Below are 22,479 nucleotides of genomic sequence, written 5' to 3'. Positions count from 1 at the left end.
CGCCGCCGACAGTATCAGCGCGAGGAACATGGTCCGCCGCCGCCGTCGCAACCCGATGCCATCGCCGGGCTCGGCGCTCGCTGCCAAATGCGCCACGGCGGGTACATCACTGGCCGTCACTCGGTGTCGTACGGCAGAGGCGCCGCTCTCTGAACACGCCGTCGGGCGCCGATAAGGAGCTCCGGTCCCCCCAAGTTGTGGTTCCGAAGCGTGGCGTTCCTGGAAAGGATTGCTCGTTTTTCCAGAGCTATTCCGACGGTGTTAAGTTCCCGACACGTTTGCCTTGGGTTGAGGGATGATGCCATTTACTGCAGCAGCAATGTTTGAGGATCACGTACAGTGGGTGCATAATTCGTGAATGGCGTTATGTAAGTCCCTTTACTCGGCTTGTTGACCTTTGCGCCGGCTCCACACTCAGAGGAGTGCTACAGCACCCCATTTTTGCATGTCATGGTAGCTAAGATACTCTGGAGATACTCTTTAGACAGGTTTGCAGAACAGAAGTTATTCAAGTCAGTAAGTCAGTACTATTCATTTTGTAAATAGCATGATAAAGGCATCTATTTGCTGCTCACCTTAGCTGAAGCAGAATGGTTTCATTTCGTGACGTGAGGATCGGTACTCCACTTGAGGGCCTTTCCTTCGAAAACACCCTAATCTGTCGGGTGCAAGAGATATCTTATCGCATACTTACCAGGACTCCGGCGTCTTCAATAGCCCATCTCCGGGAGAGAGGAGTAGCGGATACTCCTCAGCTGCTCCGCCATGATGTACTCTATACCCGATCGAAACACTGCTCCAAAGTGTAAAGATTGTCATCCACATGCGTCCAACGTATGGTAATATGGTTCAACTGGCTTAATGCTGTCGAAATCAGTGTTTGGTAGCCTGCAAAACACGGGGACAGGTCTCCACTACTGGATGATTTTTCATGTTCCGCCTCTTTCAGTGGAATGTGGGTGATGAACGCAGCGCCTTGACAACGCTAATTCCGAGCATGCAAGACAAACACGTGCAAGCTCGGTGAAGGACAAGGACAAGGATGTAGCAGGTGTACCGTGTCAGATTAGCCTTTTGTGGTCAGCATAGGCACGTTCAAAAGCTGGAATTAGAGCCCGACCAGATTAAATGCAGGGGTCAAGTTGGAGCCTCTTCCCGACGGCCTGGTCAGAATCACTCGTACGGCTCGGTGTGCGTTCTGCTAGCATGCACAACAGACATTTCTGGCACAAGAGGTGCATCACATTTTGATACCTGACCGGTAGCACACTGGCCAGCGAGCCCGTGACGTGACGTGACGACTTCGGGCGAGGTGCGAGACCGGTGGCGCGGAGGCGCCTCCGGGCGCCGGCAGCGCCGCCTGCTGGCGCCGGCCGGCCTATGAGAGCGGCGCCGGCCGGCGGCGGCGGCACTCGAGGTCCAGCCGGCACTATGGCCGCCCGCTCCGAGCTGCTGGCGCTGTGCCGGCGGCTGCTCTCGCGCAGCGCCTGCCCAGCGGCTGTCGCGCCGCGGGCGGCGGCGTTGGCGCCGGCAGCGCCGCGGGCGCGCCCTTATCGGGAGCTGCCGCGGCCGGCCGAGCCCGCCGGCTACCACCTGCGCGACCTGGCGCGCGCCGGCGGCCCCACCCACCTGCACGAGCTGATCCACCGTCGGCACCGGCAGCTGGGTGGCCTCTTCGTTGAGGACATCCAGGGTACCGAGGTGGTGTTCGTGGCCGAGAGCGGGTCAATCCGCGACGTGCTGCGCCGCGACGCCGCCTGCCCGCAGTTCCTCGTGCCGCCCGCCTGGAGCGTCTTCAACCAGCTGCACGGCTGCCAGCGCGGCCTCTTCTTCATGTGAGTGGCCGGCGCGGCCGTGCGGCCGGACGCGTTTCGGTGCGGCGGGAGGAGAGGGGACGGTCCCCTGGACCCCGGCTGGCTGCCGGACGCGTCACGGTGTGGGAATCGGCCGGTGGGGCCCGGCGTCACGTGCGTCGCCGCGTTGGCGTGGTCTGGTCGAATTGCTGGCAAGGCGATTTTTCCGTTGGATTCTTGCCGTGGTTGGTTATCCAGCGCTTGGGCGCGATTGACGCTGCCTGGTTGTGGTTTCAAAGTCCAGGGAACAGCAAGACAACATTATTCGTAATTTTACGGCATGTGCTGCCTGATTCATGTGGAATTGTCAATTAAAAGCACTGCAGCCATTTATAATTCCATTACCATTCACGCCCTTGAGTTCTGGCGAGTTCAACAGCGCCGCAACTATTTCCTCATCAGCGCGCCTCTCATGCACAAGTCCAATAGGGTGACTCGGTTGAGCGCCGGAACCCCAGCTGCTCAGGAGGCAGGCAGCTGGGAGTGTTACACGACTGTGTCGACCCTCCGCGCCGCTGGGTCTCGAGCCATCCCGCAGCGGCACCCCCGGACCGATGGCCTCAGCAGCCTGGTACCCTGCCGGAGGGCACTGCACACGTGCCATGCGGACCAATGGTCGGACCCAGCCGGTTGGCCCAGCAACCCTGCGCCTGGTGTATGACACCGCACGCGTCGTATGTCGTCGGTTTACCGAGTCACTCCCTCCCGTGCTGTTGTCCGTCGTACGTCGTCGGTTTACCGAGTCGCTTCCTCCCGTGCTGTTTTCCGTCGCTCCCACGGAGAGAGCGCTCCAGATCCAGAAAACCAGGCTCAAGTCCCGTGAGTCCACCAGCTTCACCGGCTCGATTGCAGCGACCTGTCTGGAAGGCTAAACAACTGCTAACCGCACCAGCTCAATGGGTCGACAATGGGTCGTGGCTGTCCTGCTACTCGCTGTCACAGATGCTCCCCGCTGAGGGATCATGTTGCCACGTCCGAGGGCATTGGTGTGATAACAAGTGAGGCGTCTCTGCACGTCTGTAACGCCACGCTGTGGAGGTAAACAATCAGCAACATCAGCGTGCGCAGTGGTCTGTGTTGTGGTCTCAATAGATGTTGTTACGCATGGAAAACGTGTTTCCGGAATTCTCTTCTGTAGTACTTGTGTGTGCATTCGCGGTGGTCTTCCGTCACACATGTGACCACGTCTTTATCGTACTCGATCGTGGTCTTCTGAAACACTTTACATACGTTCCTGTGTTGCACTGCAGAGCAAGCACCTGTCTGTAGCACCTGTGCAATTTGCCCCACCGTAACGACCCATGCCGTCGTAGCCAATGCCTCCACACCGCATACTTCATGCCTTCTGGTAACTTTTCTGCATACCTTTGTGGTCTGCGCTGCTATTCTATGTCATACTCCATGGACACTATGTATGAAACCTCACCGCAAACCTGTCTGCCCCCAGGCAATCATATTTTAATATCACTACAGTACTTAATACTCAAGTTGCTTTTAGTTGTGACACTCCTAAACCCTGCGCTCCAAGGATTTTCTGTAATATTTATGCCGGGCGTCCTATCCTAGATCTTTGTGGTGCTTCTATAATTTGCGCCGTATCTTTAGTATCCATGCAATCATCTTTACCGCATCGTCAGCAACACTTCTACAGGAGCATCATCACAAAAATTATCATCTTGATATAGACTGCCTTCAGTAGCCCCTTAGCCTAACTCGCGCCCTAGCAGAAATTACCCCGATACTATCCCACACATAGGAACAACGAAAGCAATAACCCAATCTAGTCGACAGTAGGACCCGGACCCCACCGACCGCAGTGGTGAACACGTCCTCCGGTGCCGTCCCTGCCACCTTCCGCGTCGAGCCGGCGTCACGTGCATCGCGTCGACCCCTGGCTAGAGACTCTGACATTCCGTCCCCTGTCCAGCGGCTGCGCCGCCTATAACGCGGTCCGACCGGCGCGCACGCGACGCGTACCCCGGCAAAAAAAGTTCGTCCGGACGTGGTGTAAACAGAGGCAAGGTCGAGAAAGGACGCGTTGCTCCCAGCCAATGCCAGGGTCAGGAGGTGGGTGTGTGCGCACCGAATCCGTCGCTAGTTTCGGTAGTGCTGGCAAAAAAGAAAACTGCAGGTAAAAAGTTTTACAACTGGACGACTTTAAGTGCCCTGGGGGGGAGATGTTACATGCGTAACAAGAGTTACAAGCTGGTCACGCCCTTTCCCACGAAGGTTAGCAGATATTGTTGACGGGTGCCTCAACTGGATCAAATTTGTGCAAACCTTCATGAATGGGGTCAGCAGCCAGGACAGGGATGGATCAGTCCTTAGGAGCTATTAAACATTGGCGTGGTGGGGGTAGCTCGCTGCCCACGCGCATCCAGACCTGGCGGAGGGCCAACCCGCACAGCCTTCCGCTGTCCTTGAACGAACCATCCTTCCGCCGGACCTGAAAGAAGATCCTCCCAGGGAACCATATGTCCTGAGAATAACGTCGAAAACTTTTCACGGCTGAGCTTAAAATTTACTCGCCTCTTTGGAGCACATTTCGTTATTTAATTGGCAAATCGAAACGCTTTAAATAGCGCCCACGGCCACGGCATGTCCGAAGCTGTAAAGCAGCACCCCGCTGCTGTACGCGGAAGAGTGCACCGCGCAGTGCGCACCGTCTGGGCGCTCGCCCGACCCGCTCACAAAAATGGGAGCCGTCTTCCTGGTGGTGCGTCGCTGGGCCGGCCAGCTGGGCGCCATCGATCCAAGGCCAGCGGCGAGCGAGGGGCCGGCTGGTGCCACTGGGGCTGCCGCCGCCACTGGGCCAGCCTCCCTGATTGCGGTACGTTCTTTCCGGCGTTCGGTGGCGTAAACAGTAGCGCACCGAGGGCGGTCCGGCAGCGCCCCATTTGGTCGTCCCCGCCAGCAGAGCCTCGGGCGGCACAGGCGGAGGGCTCCCACAGACTCCCGTGGCGCCCACGTGATGACGGCCGGCTTACGTGGTATGCGCAGTGCGCGCCTGCGGTAGCCACCGCTGGCTCTTGTAGGCAGTGGGCGCAGCGCTGTGGTTGTTGGTCGGTCGCCGAAGACAGCGCTCGCTGCTGAGCGGTGGGTGCCGGGTGCACCTCCGGCTGCTGTTCCGACGCCTGCGCCCCTCGGGTGGGCTTTTGTCCGCCAGCCGGTCTTGTTCAGCTCACCGTTAGCATTCAATCCCACGTGTTGCTTGTTTTGCTTGTCTCACCTTCAAAATCGTCCTTTTAAACCATAACAGGTGTGTTGTTATTCTCCAGGGACGTGGGTGAAATAAATGACCCCTTTCCTCAAACAACAGTTATCCGCAGGGGCGGTCCAAAGTCCAGTGACTAGGAGTCCACCCTTGCCTCAAAGAACGAAACCCTGCATTGCGAGCGCTCGGCCTCAGTCACAGGCGCAACCCGGCCCTCATTCATGCCTGACTCCCCCGACTAACGTCCTGCGAACGCCCCTGGTCGCGGCTTTAACAGCCGTGTTGTTTCCGGAACATACTGATGAGCTCAGAGCCCATGGTGCGAGCATGCGCAGGCATCGGAGGCGGGCGCGGTCGTCCCATGCTGCCCCACCCTTTCTCAGCTGGGGTAGGGGGGGGGGGCGTGACGTGGTCACGCGGCCACAAGATAGCCGACGCTGTGCCACTTCTTATCAACCAGGGGAAGTCGTCACTCATGCGCGAGGAGCCGGAACCGCGGCTCAAGTCCGGGCGGAGTTTGGGTTTGGTTTTGGGTCTCGTTAATGAATGCGGAGCGGTCGCGAGTGGATGAATGCAACACAACTACCGTCATGTGTTAGATGTCCATAACTGCTCTGCGGTTCTTCCCCGCCCATCGCACCGGGTGGCGGTGCAGGCAGATGGCGTGCCAATGGTCGATGAAGCGCCATAGCGGTGGCCTTCAGAGGCTAACTGATCTAGCCCAAAGCACCGAATTGTCGGGATGGCTACCGCTCCATTGTGTTGGAGGCCCGCTTCCTGTTCGGCTCACAGGAGTTGCTGTTACCATGCTGTCGGGGTTGCACATATGCGCGTAAGCTGGGTGAATGACGCGGTGCACACCTCGGCTTTGTGTCGAATCATTCAGAGGTTTTGTGAAGTTGGCGAGCGAGCTCTGACACGAGCTTCTCTGACACGAGCTATCTCGCTCGCCAAGACGTGCGTTTCCTGGACATGCGCCAACGGCACCAGACCCGTCTCAGGCCGAACCAAATTTGACTGGCGTGAGGTGAGTGATCGCCTGTGGCATGTGGTAGCATGAGACTGTTAAGGTTCATTTGAATGGGGGACTGAAGCGTTTGACATGACAACATGGTCCCGGAACCCGTTTTGTATACAATATTTGATGCGGGTTCGACGTGGCACTTGGAGGTTCCAACTCACAGAAGAGAGGAAATTGCCGGTGCGGTTCCTCCCCTCCTTCCCCTCCAACCATGCGTTGAGGAACTAACGATCCTCCTCCCCTTTCCCACACGAAAACAGCGCGTGCGTCGTGCAAAACTTGTGAGTTGCATCATGCTCCCCAGATCCATCCCGAAGGTGCCCCTTAGTCAGAAGCTCGGAACCGTGGTTGTGGAGGAGAAAAGGTCGCTGGGTACGACACAGGAATGACTGGATTTATGTTAACCTTCAGACTGAATTACGTGGGCTGGGCCTGGCGATCCCAAGGCGATAGCTCCTCTGAAATTTATTTTTTGAGACGCGGAGAAGCCCCTGCATTAGGCATCGCAACTCGCCGCCGTCCTTGCGTAAATTCTTCCACGTCTGCTACGCCCCTCGCAGCGAGCCCGCTGTCACCCGTGCCAGGGTTTCTTGTCGCCGTTGGGCGGAGCCGGTTCAGAGTGCGCCGGTGCACGTACGGCCACCCGCCACACAAGGTGACCTTAGCCGACGCACTGCGGAGGCCGGCCGGCCGGCGGCGCCCGACAACAGTGCGCCTCCCAGTCGGCGTCACGGCACGGACCACCGGCGCTACGGCGCGAGCGGCCCGCTGGACGCGGCGCCATTCATGCGGACACGGCGTCGGCAGGAGAGCCGCGCAAACCAAACGGGGAAGCTGCTCTGCACCTTGGTCACGAAGCTCTAGATGTGTTATCAGTATCGGAACCGCTAGTTTAGCCCAGTGGCGTGCCCTGTACCGTTGTCCGATCCGGTCAATGGTCGTGGGGGATGCCGCGTCTTTCTGAGAGCGGGGGGGGGGGGGGCGACGGAGCTCGCGCCGCGGTGGCTGGACGGCGACGGAGCTTGCGCCGCGGTGGCTGGACGGCGACGGAGCTCGCGCTGCGGTGGCTGGACGGCGTCGGAGCTCGCGCCGCGGTGGCTGGACGGTGACGGAGCTCGCGCCGCGGCGGTTGGACGGCGACGGAGCTCGCATCGCGGTGGCTGGACGGCGACGGAGCTCGCACCGCCGCGGCTGGGCGGCGACGGAGCTCGCGCCGCGGCGGTTGTACGGCGTCGGAGCTCGCGATCGGTCGGCATAGGTCAAATCAGCACCGCACGCTCCGGGCCAAAACGGCAGCGTCACCTGATAGCGGGGCTCCGGCCGGCGGGCGGCGGGCTGGGCGACGGCGTCCGGCCAGCGTGCGCCGCTCCTCGCCGCCGCGTGGGGCGGATGGGACCGTGGCAGCCCGAGCCCACCAGAGCTGAGAAGGCTTGAGGAAGCGGCGCTGGGCACGAGCCGGCTCCGGGTCTGGCAGTGCGCGCTCGTGACGACGATCCGCCGGGCCGGTCCGGCGTGGGTGGTGCTCCTCCACGGGGGCTTGATCCACCCGTTACCGTCATCCGAGCCCGGCGTCCCGCGGCGCGCTAGACCAAAGCGGGTGGCCGCTTTGACCTTGGAGGACGTGGTCTTTTGTTCTGCTGCTTCGGAATGCCGGACGGCTTGAGGCATGTGTGCTGAAATCCATCAGTCGGGATCGAGGCATGCACATTTTCGTCTGTCGTATTTGACTATAGCTGTCGTTGGCTTCCATTCGTGGACATACTTGTGAAAGAGCTCATGCTCGCGCCCATTACCAGCTACAGAGCTCTCGAAGAAGTTTGCTGTCGTAAATCTACGGTATTATAGTGTTGTAGGATTCGCAGGCAGTTGGCCTTCCACTCCACGCATTTATGTTAAATGAACAGTTTGACCACACCCTGTTGTGGCACTGATGTGTACGGCTGTTAATGTATTTCTTCTTGATGTGTTGCTACCGCGGCCAATCTTGCAACTTACAGCTTTTTGTGTCGTGAAACCAGTTTTCGGGGCTGCAAACGGTGCAATCGTCTTTACCCTTAAACCAGCCAGTGAATCAACTCGTGTGGAAGAATCGCGCATTAGTAGGCACGATACAACCTGAACAGTCGATGCGCTCGTAATCCCCAGGGAACAACAAAAGCTGCATCAACACTGAGCTCCCACCAGAGAGTGCGCTTACGACTTGGTACCGTGTGGACCTTTGGGCTGTTCTAATTCTAACTTTGTTGGAAGACTACATCATTTATGTATGTCCTGCACCACATGTGTTAACATCTGACCCAAACGTGTGTCGTGCGATTTTCCGACCGGGCCTCACGAGTCCTGATCTGCTGGGATTAAACATCGGCACGGCGTCGGTCGGACCGCGTGGACCCGCACATCACCGCGACCAACGGAGACCTTTTCCCGCGTTCCGGCCTGCCACATTTGAAAATGTCATCGCGTTTCCTTTTGGCGTGCCCCGCTCCGTCTGTCACCGCGAATACGGCGGGCGCCCACGTCCGCGACGGCCGACCGAACCACCGTAGCTCACGGTACCGAGCAAACCCCACGTAGCTGACGGTACCGAGCGCCGAAGATCCGGTCCTCCCCAACGCTGTTTCCAACATGGGGTCCATGCCCCATGACAGCGTTCCATTCCGGAATGCCACGACAGCCAGCGGCAGCGCTTGGGTCGTGACCTGCTCCCGCAGACGGTACACGGTACAGAGACCGGCCTGGAGATCACGACCTGCGCCACCGAGACGGTACACGGCCCTGGCGGCCGGCTCCGGTCAGTGCAAGACGAGCCGGCCCGGTCAGCGACGACCGGCACGAGGCTCACGAGGTCGTGACCCAGAGCACCCGAGCCGTGTTTTGGTTTCCGGAGTCGGGTGCGCCGCCGGCCTGCCGCGCCGTCCGGGGCATAGGTCACGGCGGCAGGTCGCCTCGACGGGGGCAAAGCGAGCCTCCCAGCCTCTCAGCGAGCCTTGTTCAGTCGGGCAGCACGACCGTGCGTCGCACTGTCGCACACGCCGTGCCGTGTACGTCGGTCACTGTTACAGTGACCAGCGTACACACGATGGTCGCCCGGCAACAGCCGGTCGCACCCGGTGCTGCCGGGTTGTTGCACAGACTGTTAACCACTGGCCGACTCTAGCCAGGGTGGGGCCGGTCTCGACATCACCGTACATAACGCCTTAGCGCTTCGTCGCCGCCCCGCGCCGCGCCACCGAACAGCCCACTTCCCACCACGGCGTGCTGGGCACGCGCCGTGCCGGGTAGCTCACCGGGTGCGGGCGCAGTGTCCGGCGGGACGGCAGGCGGCGGCTCGTCAGGCCGGCGCGCCGCTCCGTCCCACTGGCCTGCAGCCTGCAGACAGGTGCACGACGCCACAAGCCGCCCCGCCATCTCCAGGCCATCTGCGGTCGTCCACATGGACGGCGTCAGGGGCGCCCGTCCGGGAGCAACGGACTGGCGGCGGCCGGGGCCTCGGCAGGCACGCCGGCCTCATGTGAATGGTGGCGGGGGTGACCGCCGGCCTCATGTGAATGGTGGCGGGGTGACCTGCCGGCCTCATGTGAATGGTGGCGGGGTGACCGCCGGCCTCATGTGAATGGTGGCGGGGGTGACCGCCGGCCTCGTGTGAATGGTGGCGGGGGTGACCGCCGGCCTCTTGTGAATGGTGGCGGGGGTGACCGAAAGGTCAGCGGGGCACTACGAAAGGGTAATAACGGTTTTAGTTGTGTTGCGGCGTGATTCTAGCTAAGCTGCTGGGTTTGATTTGCACATCAGCCTTTGGGGAGCAGCCATCATGACCGCATTTGGCAAACTGCGTGCTTTTGCAGTTTAAGGTCCGTTTATCTTTGTGATTATTGAGGAATCATGGTGCTACCTTGACCTTGTATGTACAGGAACGCGCCATTGACCTTACCCTTAGACCGCCCAAAGCAACATCTTGCTCTATTACGGAACGCACTTGGGTGTTTTCACAGTGCCGTCGTGAACATATCTGGATTTCGGATGATGCGAAAATGAGTCCAAGCATAAACCAAAATCATGCAGGTGTTGCGCTGGTTCGGCCGAATAAGTTTATTCATGACCGATCTAATAAAGCCATAAGACAGTTTACAACCTGCGTCATTGGTTGGCGTGCCAACGTTACTTATCACAATGTTCACTCCACAAACCTTGATGAGTTACCAAATACTGTGTAATCTTGCGGTACAAGTGACACGGTATACCCGCCTGTACGCTGCACATTGCTGAGCAGCATTCCGTTTGTACACCGTAGCTTGTCAGTCGCTGGCCGCCACCTCACTCCAATGTTCGTGACACCAGCCGGCACCGTGTGGTTCGGCAGGACCGGGCACAGGTGGCAGCACCACCGGCGCATCATGAATCGCTACCTTCTGCAGCCTAGCCCGCACCGGCACGTGGCCGCCTTCAACCAGGTGATCAGCAGCCTGCTGCGCCGCTGGCACCACCAGATGGGCGGCCAGGTCAGCCACACCGAGGACGAGCTGTACACCTTCAGCGTCGAGAGTGAGTGTAGTTCCGAGAGCGACAGGCGGCCGCCTAGCGCCGGTGGTGGCGGCCCTCGGCCGGCCTGGACGCACCTCATGCCAGTTTTGTGAAGGGTGGGTTTTCGAGGGCGATGTCGGGACCTGTTAGGCCCAAGGAATATTTTGAGAACCGATGTAGCATTGAGGCGGCGGGGTGGAATCTGTGTCTGAATCTGAGTTTGTTTTGCGAGCTGCGGGCAGGCTTTAAAAGTGCATAGAAGGGCAAAATTCGTCATGCAATAAATAATGACCTTTCCGGTCCAGCTCTCTGTAAAGTTTGCAGCTGATGAGGGTGCGATTGCTGGCCTTCCACCATCCCTTCCTTTGACGTCCTTATGTTTCGATTTGATGTCTGACGTACACACGATTACGCGAGCGACAGCGCGACAGTCTTCTTTTTAAGCTACGCTGCTGCAAAGCTGACGGTCTTCTAATTTAAACTACGCTACCGCAAATTCCAGACGTTCCCCCAAAGAGCTGTGTGCATTGGCGGAGACCGTGAGCCGCGAGACGGCGCTTTTTCGGGTCAACTCACGTTCGTTCACATCGCAGCCAAGGCCACAGATGCACCCAAATGACGGTCACGATCCTGACACTGGCCCGCATTATTAAGGCCAAACCTGTTTGGAGACCAGCCTCGGGCTATCCCCGGCCGCCGCCCGGACAGCTTCGCTCTGTTCACCTTCTGGCCACGGCGCGTGGCGTCTTCCTGCGGCCGGCCAGCCAGCGGCCAGTCGTTCCCCGTCCGTCAAGTGCGCTGCTCATAGGTGGGCAGCAGAGCCCAGACGCGTGTCCTGAGCTGTCAGGCGGCGGAGGCTGGAGATGTGGCGGCGGCATGCGGTCGCAGCTGCCGAGGGTCCAAGTGGGCTTGACCTGACGCGATTGAGTTTCTGTGTCCGCCGGTACTACATGTCCTCAGTCAATCCCGATAACACCAGGGCCGCGTTCCCCACTGGCAGAGTACCTACTTAGTTGGTATCCTTAACGTCGCGATACCTACGTCATGGATCAGCGATTATCCTACAAGCCGCAGGAGCTGTGACGCACTTACCTCTGACGTCGTAGGTTGCAACTTGTGGACAGCTGTTGGTGATGGGGAACGCGGCCCAGGTAGCTCGGGCGGAGCTGCGCGGGGGCCGGCAACCCGCGCCATTATTCTGTGCGTCCGATGCATCGGCCCCCGCCGGTGCGGCGCATGCTAATGCAGCACGTGCTGCGCACCTCGAGGGACCCGTCCGTGTTTAGAAATGGGCCTTCCGAGAACAAGCCAGCTCTCTACCGAGCTTCAATCTGGAAAGGAGAAAGTGCTGGTGTTTCAACGTTTCAGAGAAACTGGCGACGGGTTTTCGTGTGACTCGCTGCTGCGTAAAAAGAGCCGCGGTCTTTCTTAGCCCGGCACCAGCCACCATACTCTCAGCCAGCATACCCTCAGTCCCCGTCCAGTTGCCCGACCAGCCTTTGAGCCGTGGTTTAGCCGTGGTTCAGACGTGGTTCAACTCTGAACCCGACGCCAGCTTGCCTTCTATTGGCTCAGGTGCTCCGGCCTTCTGCCCTTTCCCATTGCGCATCTGTTCCGGTTGGGGATCGGTAACCAGACGTGTTTTTGTCCATGCCACTTTTTACCGGGCCAAAGAAGTGGAACTGGGAGGCCGTTTGTACTATACTTTACGAATTACGTACGGCTGGGCGCAGAGAGGGGCGGAGATACGTTGTCACACTACGGGGTTTTTGTTGCCGCCCGGAGTGAAGGAGTAGGGAGTGTCCGAATCGCTCACGGTGGCATAACAAGAGGATAATCCGGAAATAGACACTCAGACAACACGACAATTGTTCCTTTTCAGAAGGTTTGAGTCGCTTTCCCCATCGCACTCACCGTACACCCAGCAATGCAGAGTTTTGTCGCAGCATTGGTTTGGATCTATACTCGAACAAATCCACCGTTGCATGTCAGTTTTTCAGAACACGGTGCGTTTCAACTGTTGATGTCGTTTTAAGTATGCAGTACCAGCAAGCCGTGGTAACTGCAAACTCGTTTCCGAGATAACCCTTGTTCTCAGCTACGGTGCGCAGACGGCCATGTTCACAAATGGAGTATCAGGCCACTTAACTCGGCCGTCCTGTGCAGCTTCCAAATCCTTTGGACGCCCAACACGCATATATGTTCCCGAAGTAGAGCGATGGGACCACTGTCCTTTTAAGTCTGTGCCCGTGCTTGAGAGCGCGAGCACCCACCTCAGTCCAGAACCCGCCACAAGGCCAGGAGGACGTTCACCTCCAAAACGAGCGCTGCATCGTCACCAGCAGTCAGCCGGCGTCATTTGTGGAGTAATCCGGCCGGTTCGGCGTCCGGGAGCGGCGGCGGCGGCGGCGTCCCAGATCAAGGTGGCCCACCCCGCACGGCCGGCGACGGCAGCGCCGCCTGGCCGGCCGGCCTCCCTCGATGGGCCACATCGATAGACGTCTCGACGGCGGCGGTCGTCTGCCTTTCGGGGAGCTCGCCTGCGCCGCGGAAGTGGACACGGGGATGCTGTCATGTCCACACGTCGCGTCAATCGAGGCTCCGATTCAGCCCTGGTTCGTGACGTCACGGTATGAGGAGACGCCCTGGCCCGCCAGGCGGCCGACGTCACCGCGCCGCACCGGTGACACACGCACCGCCCTGCGGCGTCCGCCGCCGCTGCGTCAGCCCCTGCGACGCGGCGTGACCGGCTGACCTCTGGGGGTCGGCCGCACCGACCCCGGCCCCGCGCCTGACCTGGTCGCTTCGGTAGCCGCCGCCGCCGCGCCCTGACCGCTGTTTACAAACACGCTGCGGTGACGGCCGCTGGGTCAGGGCGCGCATCGGGGCTGCCGCGCGCCGCCGTGCCAGCGAAGGACATCTGCGCGGATGTTTGCAGGCGAGGGCTCCTTTTTTAAAGACGTCATCGGACGAGAAACTGTGCCCATCAGCAAGTGTTACACAACCGACCGGAGTGCGCAGCGCTGTCTTGGCCGTACCTTGCAAGCTCGGTGTTGCAACGTAGGAGTACGCGACTTCGTGGAGTGTTACGTGGTGGCAGCGTGTCGGATCTGCAGGATGCAGTACCGCTACAGATGCAGTGACGGGGATCCGCCCGGTCCGTCGTATGCCGACGCGTGACAGTGACGAACGACGCGGCGTCGATAGGTTAACGGGACCCGAGCTGAGCGTGGCTGCGGGCTGCTGATTCCCTAACGGACCGGCCGGCTGCGTGGTCTGCCGACGGCCCTGAGACAGGCTGGCCGACGACCCGACAGACTGACTGGAGCATGAGCTGGCTGAACCCGGCGAGAAAGGAACTGATCGCGGACAGACGCGGACGGGTGCAGCTGGTTAACGGCCTGACGGGCAGACGGATGTCAGTGAGCCGTCAGCATGTGTAGAGAAGCGCCCAATAGACACGATCTGTGCGGACACACCCTACCCCCCCCCCCCCTTTCCCCCTCCTGACGGCGCAACAATTCACCGACCCGGCACCGCTGGAAGGCTGCCAATACTCTGATAGCTCTCACCGATACAGAGCGTGCACCCCCTTTCACCCGCCCACAATGACACTTCCGACTGGTACAGACCCGGCATCACTCGCACCTGCCTACTTCGACGGTTCTCCAGATGCCGACCCCGCCTTCGCCGAGAGCTCGCCTCGTTACAGACCCCATCGCCCTCCGGCCCGCTCCCTCCGTCTCCCCGACCGGCTACGCCCGGCGCCTCTCTGACCCGCCCCGCCCCGTCCCGCAGTCATGGCAGCGCTGCTGTTCGGCGACAGCTTCGGCTGGGTGGCCGGCGTGCCAACGGCCGCCACCGACACCCGTCGCTTCGCCGGCCTCATGCGCGAGATCTTCAGCAGCTCGGCGACGCTGAGCACGATGGACGCGGCGGCGGCGGCGCAGGACGCTGCGCCAGAGTGGCGCCGCTTCGAGACGGCCGTCCAGCAGGGGCTCGACATCTGTGAGTGGACGGGGCCCAGTGCCGATCGTGGCAGAGAGGCGCCAGGCGCCGAGTCTCCGGTCCTCGCTTATGCAGCAGCCCGAACACGATTGGGTTGCGTTTTGTGTCATTGTAGACTGGGAAGAGTGCTCCTTGTAACAGCCGCGTGTCACGAGAACACAGTTGGTAGCATTTGTGGCGCTACTGCGGCGAATATTGCACCGCTTGGAGACAGTGGGATTGCAATTACATGAAACAAAAAAGCAGTGCATGATGTTTTGCCTTCGTCCAAATGAATATGGATGTGGGCAGCAGATACTCATTTACAATGAACAGGAGGATGCGTGGCTTGCTGCGCCGTCAATATGTCGTGCTCGGCTGCGCGATGATGCTGAGCGTCGGCGCAATTTCTAAACATCTTAAAATTGGCGGCGATGAATTCACCACGACGTCATCGCCAGAACCACGAGACGCACTTGACACCAGCGTCGTCCTCGCAGGCCGGACGTACGTGGAGCAGAAGATCGCGGACGTTGAGCAGCACCTGGCGGCCGGGAACCCGGCGGTCGGCATCATCGCCGAGATCATGCAAAACAACGAGGACGTGACCCGAGAGGACATCGTCCGCATCGTGGCCGACCTCTTCCTCGCGGCCGGCGACACGGTGAGGTCTGAGGGCGCTGAGAGGATGTAGCTTGGGGGCGCGCCGTCCTGGTCGGAGCCAGTCTCTTTGTTAAGTCGCGCTGACGACCGCAAGAGCTATGGACTCGTTCCTTGTCCCACCAGCTCTCCTACACCACACTGTGGACCACCTCACCAGGCGGACTGTAACCCGCCTCCCCGCCCCGCAGACCGCGCACAGCACGCAGTGGGCGCTCTACCAGCTGGGCCGGGACCCGGCGCTGCAGCAGCGCCTTCTGGCGGAGATCCGACAGGTGGCGCCAGCCGGTGCGCCGCAGCTGACAGCCGCCCAGATCGACCGCGTGCCGCTCGTGAAGGCGATCGTGAAGGAGACGCTGCGCATGTACCCGGTGGCGCCGTTCCTCACGCGCCTCATCCAGGCGGACACCGTCATCGGAGGGTACCAGATACCGGCCGGGGTAAGATATACCAGATATCGGATACCAGCCGGGGATATACCAGATACCAAATACCGGCCGGGGTAAGATATACCAGGTAACATACGCCCGCCCGGTTAAGACGCGCCTGTCGTCACACCATGCGTCTGTCTGTGGGGGTCATGGATATACAGACAAGGGCTCTTTCGTGTCCACATGTTACATAGTACACGCATATAACGCAGCATATTCGTATAACGCAGTTTAAGCGCTTTTTCACATGTCCCGTAGACGGTCGTGAAAATCCGTTCCACATGTTGAGCTCGTGAATCTTCCCCATTCTCCAGCGTCGGTAGCAGCTGGCGTCGCGCGCTTCCTCCGGGCCTGACGTTCCCGCCCCGCCCCGGCAGACGCCGCTCTGCGTGTCCCTCTACACGTCCGGCCGCGACGAGCGCTACTTCGCCGAGCCGCTGTCGTTCCGGCCCGAACGTTGGCTACGGTCGCCAGCCGACCCCGCCGACCCCGCCTCCGACGCCGAGTACCACGGCAAGGACGTCGTGCACGGCTCGGTGCACGACGAGCACGGCCGGCAGCACCGGCACGCCTGCATGCCGTTCGCGGCCGGCGTGCGCGGCTGCATCGGCAAGCGGGTGGCCGAGCTGCAAATGCAGCTGCTGCTGGCGCGGCTTGTACACACCTTCCGGCTGCGGGCGGAGAACGACCGGCCGGCCGCCTTCCTGATGCGCATGGTCGGCGTCATGTCCGACGAGCTGCGGCTGACGCTGCGGCCGCGCCGCGACTAGGCGGCGCGCGGCCGGCGGCGTCGGCCCGCCGCGGGGTGCTGGGTCTGCTCCGGCAGAGGTCCCGGCCAGTCGAGACTGGGTCCTGAGTCGGCGCGAGGTCATCAGCCCGGCTCACAGGCGCTGGGCCGGTCTGGGAACACTGGAGCGATCCAGGAACACTGAACTGGTCTGGAAACACTGGGCCGGTCTGGGAACGCTGAACTGGTCTGGAAACACCGGGCCGGTCTGGGAATACTGGAACGATCCAGAAACACTAAACCGGTCTGGAAACACTGGGCCGGTCTGGGAACACTGGGCCGGTCTGGGAACGCTGAACTGGTCTGGGAACACCGGACCGGCCTGGGAACACTGGGACGATCCAGAAACACTGAACTGGTCTAGGAACACTGGGCCGGTCTGGGAACACTGAGCCGGTCTGGGAAGGGCCGGTCTAGGAACACTGAACCAGTCCAGTGATGCTGGGCTGGTCTGGGACCATCTGTCTGGTCCAGCGAGTCCAGTCTGGTCCAGGGCCAGTCTGATCCAGGGATTCAGCCTGGTCCAGGTGCTAGTCTGGTCCAGGGGCCAGTCTGATCCAGGGATTCAGCCTAGTCCAGGTGCCAGTCTGATCCGGGGATTCAGCCTGGTCCAGGTGCCAGTCCGGTCCAGGGGCCAGTCTGATCCAGGGATTCAGCCTGGTCCAGGTGCTAGTCTGGTCCAGGGGCCAGTCTGATCCGGGGATTCAGCCTGGTCCAGGTGCCAGTCCGGTTCAAGTAGTCCAGCCTGATCAGAATCCCCTGCCGCAGTCCTTGTTCACCAGCATGACTCGGGGCATCAGTCTGGACCGGGGACACGAGACCTGACCGAGCATAGTGGCGCACCGAGAGGAGAGGGACACCGCGTCCCGCTCTCACCGCAGAGACGATCAAACAGGGTACGTGCTTTTGTTGCTGGTTGTGAGCTTCGCTGCTGCTGTCGCGCTGGCGTTGTCTGTGGCTGTTTCGTTGTTGATTGTTGGTGGGTGTGTTTCGTACCTCGTTCTGCTGCCGAGAGCACAAATCTCGGCTCCACCACGCCCGCACATGTCCGGTTTCATCAGCTGACCCGACCGCCAAGCAATCGCCGATGACAGGCGCCAAACACGCACCTGTGTGACCTTTTGTTTGCTCTTAAGCGTTCTATTTTCCACTGGGACCTGTTGCCATTGCTGGCGGACGTAAATGGGCATGAGCGGGCGCGGCGGGCAGACGGCTGGAAATGGTGGTTTCATGGAGTATGAATCTCTCCGCCCACTCTGCTGCAGTGGAGCACCTTGTTATAATTACATCTCTGGTTCAGCGCCTGTGCGATTCAAGCCTAACCGATGCTTTGTTTCTGTCTATGCCACCGCGTTGGAGGGACGTGGCCCCGCGCTGAAGGAAGCGCGTATTTATGTCGTGATGCACTTGTACTTGTTCTGTCTTGTACTGCCTTGCACGCGGTTTTACACCTTAGCTGCTGGCATACAATGACACACAAGCATTTGTTGTCATTATACTTATTTAAGCGACAAATTGTGCCAGCACATGGTGGTAGAACGCGTTGCCTTCGCATTAATCAGACATGTTAGATTCTGAGCAAACTGCAAATCAGTCACATAGTCGTGGCAGCATGCATTCACCTGGAAGAGTGGCTGCCAAGACACAACCGGCGAGTTCCATTCGATGATAAAATTGGCGGACAGACCACACAGTTCTTGCAACAAATAGACAGACTGACATCTCGAATGAAGTGAAGGCACCGGTCTCAGTTGTACCGAACAAGCCTGACTACACCGAAGCAACACACTGCGCCTCTAGAAGGCACAACTACGTATCAAAATGGCTTTAGTAAGCGCCTGTAAAACACCGCATGCATCTTGTACAGGGTTACACCTATCATATCTACAGTATACAGCTGACCAGAATCAAGGCGATAATATTCATGGAACACACGGAAAGGCAGCCCAACAGAAAACAATCATGCCGGGGGATCCCGGCAACGTCCCATGCCTTGGATGTGCACCATCTATCGTCTAAACAGTATAAAGCTGCTCAGAATCAAGGCGATAATATTCATGGAACACACGGCACGGCAGCCCAACAGAAAACAAACACGCCACAGGATAGATCCCGGCAACACTCCACGCCTTGGTTGATGTGTGATGTGTACCAGGGCTAGCTCGGTACGACCACTGCTCAAGAGCGGTGGCTTCAGTCCATCAGCGACCACGCACCGGCCCGGGGCCATCACAGCCAGGTCGGGAGCCGCCCCTCCTCGGCGCGGCTGCCCCCGTCAGCGGCCGTCTCCCAGCGCCACCCCGCCGCCACCACTCTCCAGCGGCTCGCCCTCCTCCAGTACCACCTCCTCCGTCTCGTCCGCCTCCTCCACCAGAGTCGGCAGCGCGCCGACCGGCCCGGGAGCGGCGCCGCTGGCCCCCGGTTCGCCGCCGGCGGCTCCGGCCGGCTCCTGCTCGCCGCCGGCGGCCCCGGCAGGCTCCGCCTCGTCACTGGCGTCCGTCTCGCCCGGGTCAGGGTAGCGCTGCGCCAACGCCGCCACTGGCACATAGCGTCGGCCGTCGTAGCGCACGAAGTATCGTCCGATCTCGCGGTGTCCGATGGGGCACGGTTCATCCGCCAGCTCCACGTTCTCTGCGGATGGCACTGGAGCGTCACACGTCCGAACGCAGCCGAGCGGTCGGCGAAGGCTGGCAAATCAGTCAGCTTCAGGTCCTCTGTGGTCGGGGCAACGCCAGACATGGAGGGTGGGTCGAGGGAAGGTAGAATGCCGGCCAGCCTCAGGTCCTCTGTGGACGGGACAAAACCAGACATGGAGGGTGGGTCGAGAGAAGGTAGAATGCCGGTCAGCTTCAGGTCCTCTGTGGACGGGACAAAACCAGACATGGAGGGTGGGTCGAGAGAAGGTAGAATGCCGGTCAGCTTCAGGTCCTCTGTGGACGGGACAAAACCAGACATGGAGGGTGGGTGGGGAGAAGGTAGAATGCCGGTCAGCTTCAGGTCCTCTGTGGACGGGATAAGACCAAACATGGAGGGTGGGTCGAGAGAAGGTAGAATGCCGGTCAGCTTCAGGTCCTCTATGGACGGGACAAGACCTGGACAAGGTGGGGCTACTCCACCCGCCCAGCAGCCAGCGCAAGTCTGAGCCAGTCGATCACCAGCGTATGCGCCAGACACACCTGAGATGGGTGTCCGTTCGATCCCGCTATCCGCTACGGACAGCATCTCCACAAGCACGGTTCAGAAGTGAGGGCAGGGGGTTTGTCCGCTCCGGACCCTCCTTGGGCGGACGGGTGCAGACGCCTACCGGCCGCACAAGCACAGTAAAACAAAGCAAAAGTTGGGTCTGTAACAATGTATGAGCCAAATCTATTCGTCTGATCTTCGTGCGTGTATTCGTCTCATCTTCGTGCGGTGCCCCTTTCTAAGACAGCAGGGCTATGGCGGAAGAAAGTAACACACCATTGGGGCGATATCAGGACTGTAGGTCCACTATCGGTAAAGCAACCATTTCAATCACGGGAAACTTCCGGGGCCTCGTATGGAGCTCGAAAACAAATTGTCTTTTGATTTATCGCACATAATTTGCTATAAATAAACGCCCACATCTCGACTCAGCAGCACAATCGATGGTCCCAATATAGCTGTAGGTTGACGGGGCAGGGCGCGGCAACCGTCAAGCGTCCACAAGAAGCCCACCTTCCAGAGGTTTCAATGCATGGCAAAACTGGGCTTGATTTTTTGGAGTCGAAACTTGAGGAATGTCACAGATCACCAACTGAATTTGCTCATGTCGGTGACGGCAAAGCGAAGCGGGAGAGGAAACTCCTGCCAAATAGCATCTGGTTCCATCGCCGTAATGACAATGGGTGACGCGCGAGAGTGCATCAGGGTCATGCAACAGCACGACTCCCAAGTTAAAAAGCAGCAGCAGCAAAGCCACGCAAACGTTCGCAATACATCCCTGTGACGCTGCAGGATACACCGACACCAGCTCTACGGCACCTGCAGCGCCCTGACACCAGCCCTACGGCACCTGCAGCGCCCTGACACCAGCTCTACGGCACCTGCAGCGCCCTGACACCAGCTCTACGGCACCTGCAGCGCCCTGACACCAGCTCTACGGCACCTGCAGCGCCCTGACACCAGCCCTACGGCACCTGCAGCGCCCTGACACCAGCCCTACGGCACCTGCAGCGCCCTGACACCAGCTCTACGGCACCTGCAGCGCCCTGACACCAGCTCTACGGCACCTGCAGCGCCCTGACACCAGCTCTACGGCACCTGCAGCGCCCTGACACCAGCTCTACGGCACCTGCAGCGCCCTGACACCAGCTCTACGGCACCTGCAGCGCCCCGACACCAGCTCTACGGCACCTGCAGCGCCCTGACACCAGCTCTACGGCACCTGCAGCGCCCTGACACCAGCTCTACGGCACCTGCAGCGCGCCGACACCAGCTCTGCGGCACCTCCAGCGCGTCGACACCAGCCCTACGGCACCTCCAGCGCGCCGACATCAGCTCTACGGCACCTTCAGCGCGCTGACACCAGCCCTACGGCACCTCCAGCGCGCCGACACCAGCCCTACGGCACCTCCAGCGCGCCGACACCAGCTCTACGGCACCTCCAGCGCGCCGACACCAGCTCTGCGGTACCTCCAGCGCGCTGACACGCCGCTCCTGAACAGGGGTAGAAGGCGGAGCGGTGGGGGTGGGGGTGGGGGTGGGTGCGGAGGGCTCAGACATCGCCCGACCCGCTGACCATTCACGCGACTCCCAATCGATATCACCGGGGTGGCCGTGCACACGGCGCCGGCCGGCGGTCCGGGGCGCGCCCCGACGACGTGCTGCACGCCACCGCCGGCGGCCCGACGCGCTCCACAGCCGCGCTAACGCCGCCGGCTGTCAGACACTCGTCTCGCGCCCGAGCTGGTCCGACTCTGACCAGTCGGCCGCCGGACAACGCTGTGAGAGCAGCTGTGGGGAGCGTGGGGGAGCGTGCGTGCTCTCCGACAGGCCCCCGCCGGGAGGGCACGCCGACACCGCGGCCGCCCACTTCATAAGCCGGCCGCGCGGCCGGGGGGCGGGAGGGGGAGGGCTGCAGGGCAGGTACCCGTATTGACCACTGGGCGGAGCGGCCCCGCCGACCGGCACTAGCTCGGCTTGCACCAGGCCCCATCGACCTGCCGAATCGATGTGCGACGAGCGGGCGGGTCGCCGGCGACGGCGCCAGAGCGGGCCCGGCGCCGCCCCCGGCCGGCCATGGAGGCGGTGCGCCAGCTAAGGCTGCTGGCCGCCGGCAGCCAGCCCTGGAACCCAAACGTGTGCGCCGCCGCGCCGCCCTGGTTCGCGTACGCGGCCACCCAGTCGGTGTACGTGTACCGGCAGGAGGGCGCGCGCAACGCGTGGCGCCTCGACTGCATCCTCACGGCGCACAGCAAGCTGGTGACCTGCCTGGACTGGCTGGCCGGCGGTCTACTGGCCACGTCGGGCGCCGACCGTCTGCTCTGCGCCTGGAACGTGGCCGAGCAGCGCGTGGTGGCGCGCGTCTCGCTCGACAGCACGCCGCGCCTGGTGGCCTGGAGCCCGCATGAGCCCGACCTGCTGACGGTGAGCGGCGCGCGCGGCCCGCTGCTCGCCTGGCGCTGCCTGGACGGCTGCGCGCCGGTGCCGCTGCGGCCCGACAGCGCCGCGCCGTTCAGCTCCGAAGTGCAGCAGCTGGTCTGGCACCCGCGGCGCCGCAAGCTCGCCGTCGGCCACAAGGACGGCACGCTGAGCGTGGTGCCGACCAGCGGCCGCGTGCGCCGCCACGTGCCGCTGCCCGAGGCCGACGGCGACGCGGCCGTCACGGCGCTCGCCTGGGACCCGCTCTCGGACGACTACCTTCTGCTGGGCCAGCGGCACGGCGGCCTGCTGTTGCTCGACACGGGCCCCTTCAGCGTCATCCAGGCGTTCGAGCGGCCGGCCGCCGGCGGCGACTGCCACCTGGCCTGGTTCAGCAACGCGCC

At 61.0% G+C, this 22,479-nt stretch overlaps 2 protein-coding genes across 2 annotated transcripts in view; one reads left to right on the top strand and one right to left on the bottom strand.

Moving 5' to 3' along the window:
- The first annotated feature begins 921 nt into the window (after positions 1–921).
- Positions 922–17,805, top strand: LOC119111689 (cytochrome P450 315a1, mitochondrial). Its single transcript, XM_037235495.1, has 7 exons — positions 922–955; positions 1,535–1,835; positions 10,449–10,630; positions 14,408–14,617; positions 15,097–15,260; positions 15,448–15,696; positions 16,065–17,805. The coding sequence occupies exons 1-7, from the start codon at positions 922–924 to the stop codon at positions 16,455–16,457; spliced, it is 1,533 nt and encodes a 510-aa protein (XP_037091390.1). The 3' UTR covers positions 16,458–17,805.
- A 151-nt stretch (positions 17,806–17,956) lies between these two features.
- Positions 17,957–22,479, bottom strand: part of LOC119111831 (F-box only protein 21) — a gene marked incomplete in the record, with an annotated part of 18,832 nt that continues 14,309 nt past the window's right edge. The window contains 1 exon segment of the mRNA XM_037235666.1: positions 17,957–19,105. Within this exon segment, the coding sequence (XP_037091561.1) occupies positions 18,750–19,105 (356 nt within the window).

This window comes from Pollicipes pollicipes, unplaced genomic scaffold, assembly GCF_011947565.3.
Source record: "Pollicipes pollicipes isolate AB1234 unplaced genomic scaffold, Ppol_2.1 Scaffold_7261;HRSCAF=8764_pilon_pilon_pilon, whole genome shotgun sequence".
NCBI lineage: Eukaryota > Metazoa > Arthropoda > Thecostraca > Pollicipedomorpha > Pollicipedidae > Pollicipes > Pollicipes pollicipes.
The sequence above is the reverse complement of the archived record's forward strand: the minus strand, read 5'-3'. Positions and strand labels throughout refer to the sequence as shown.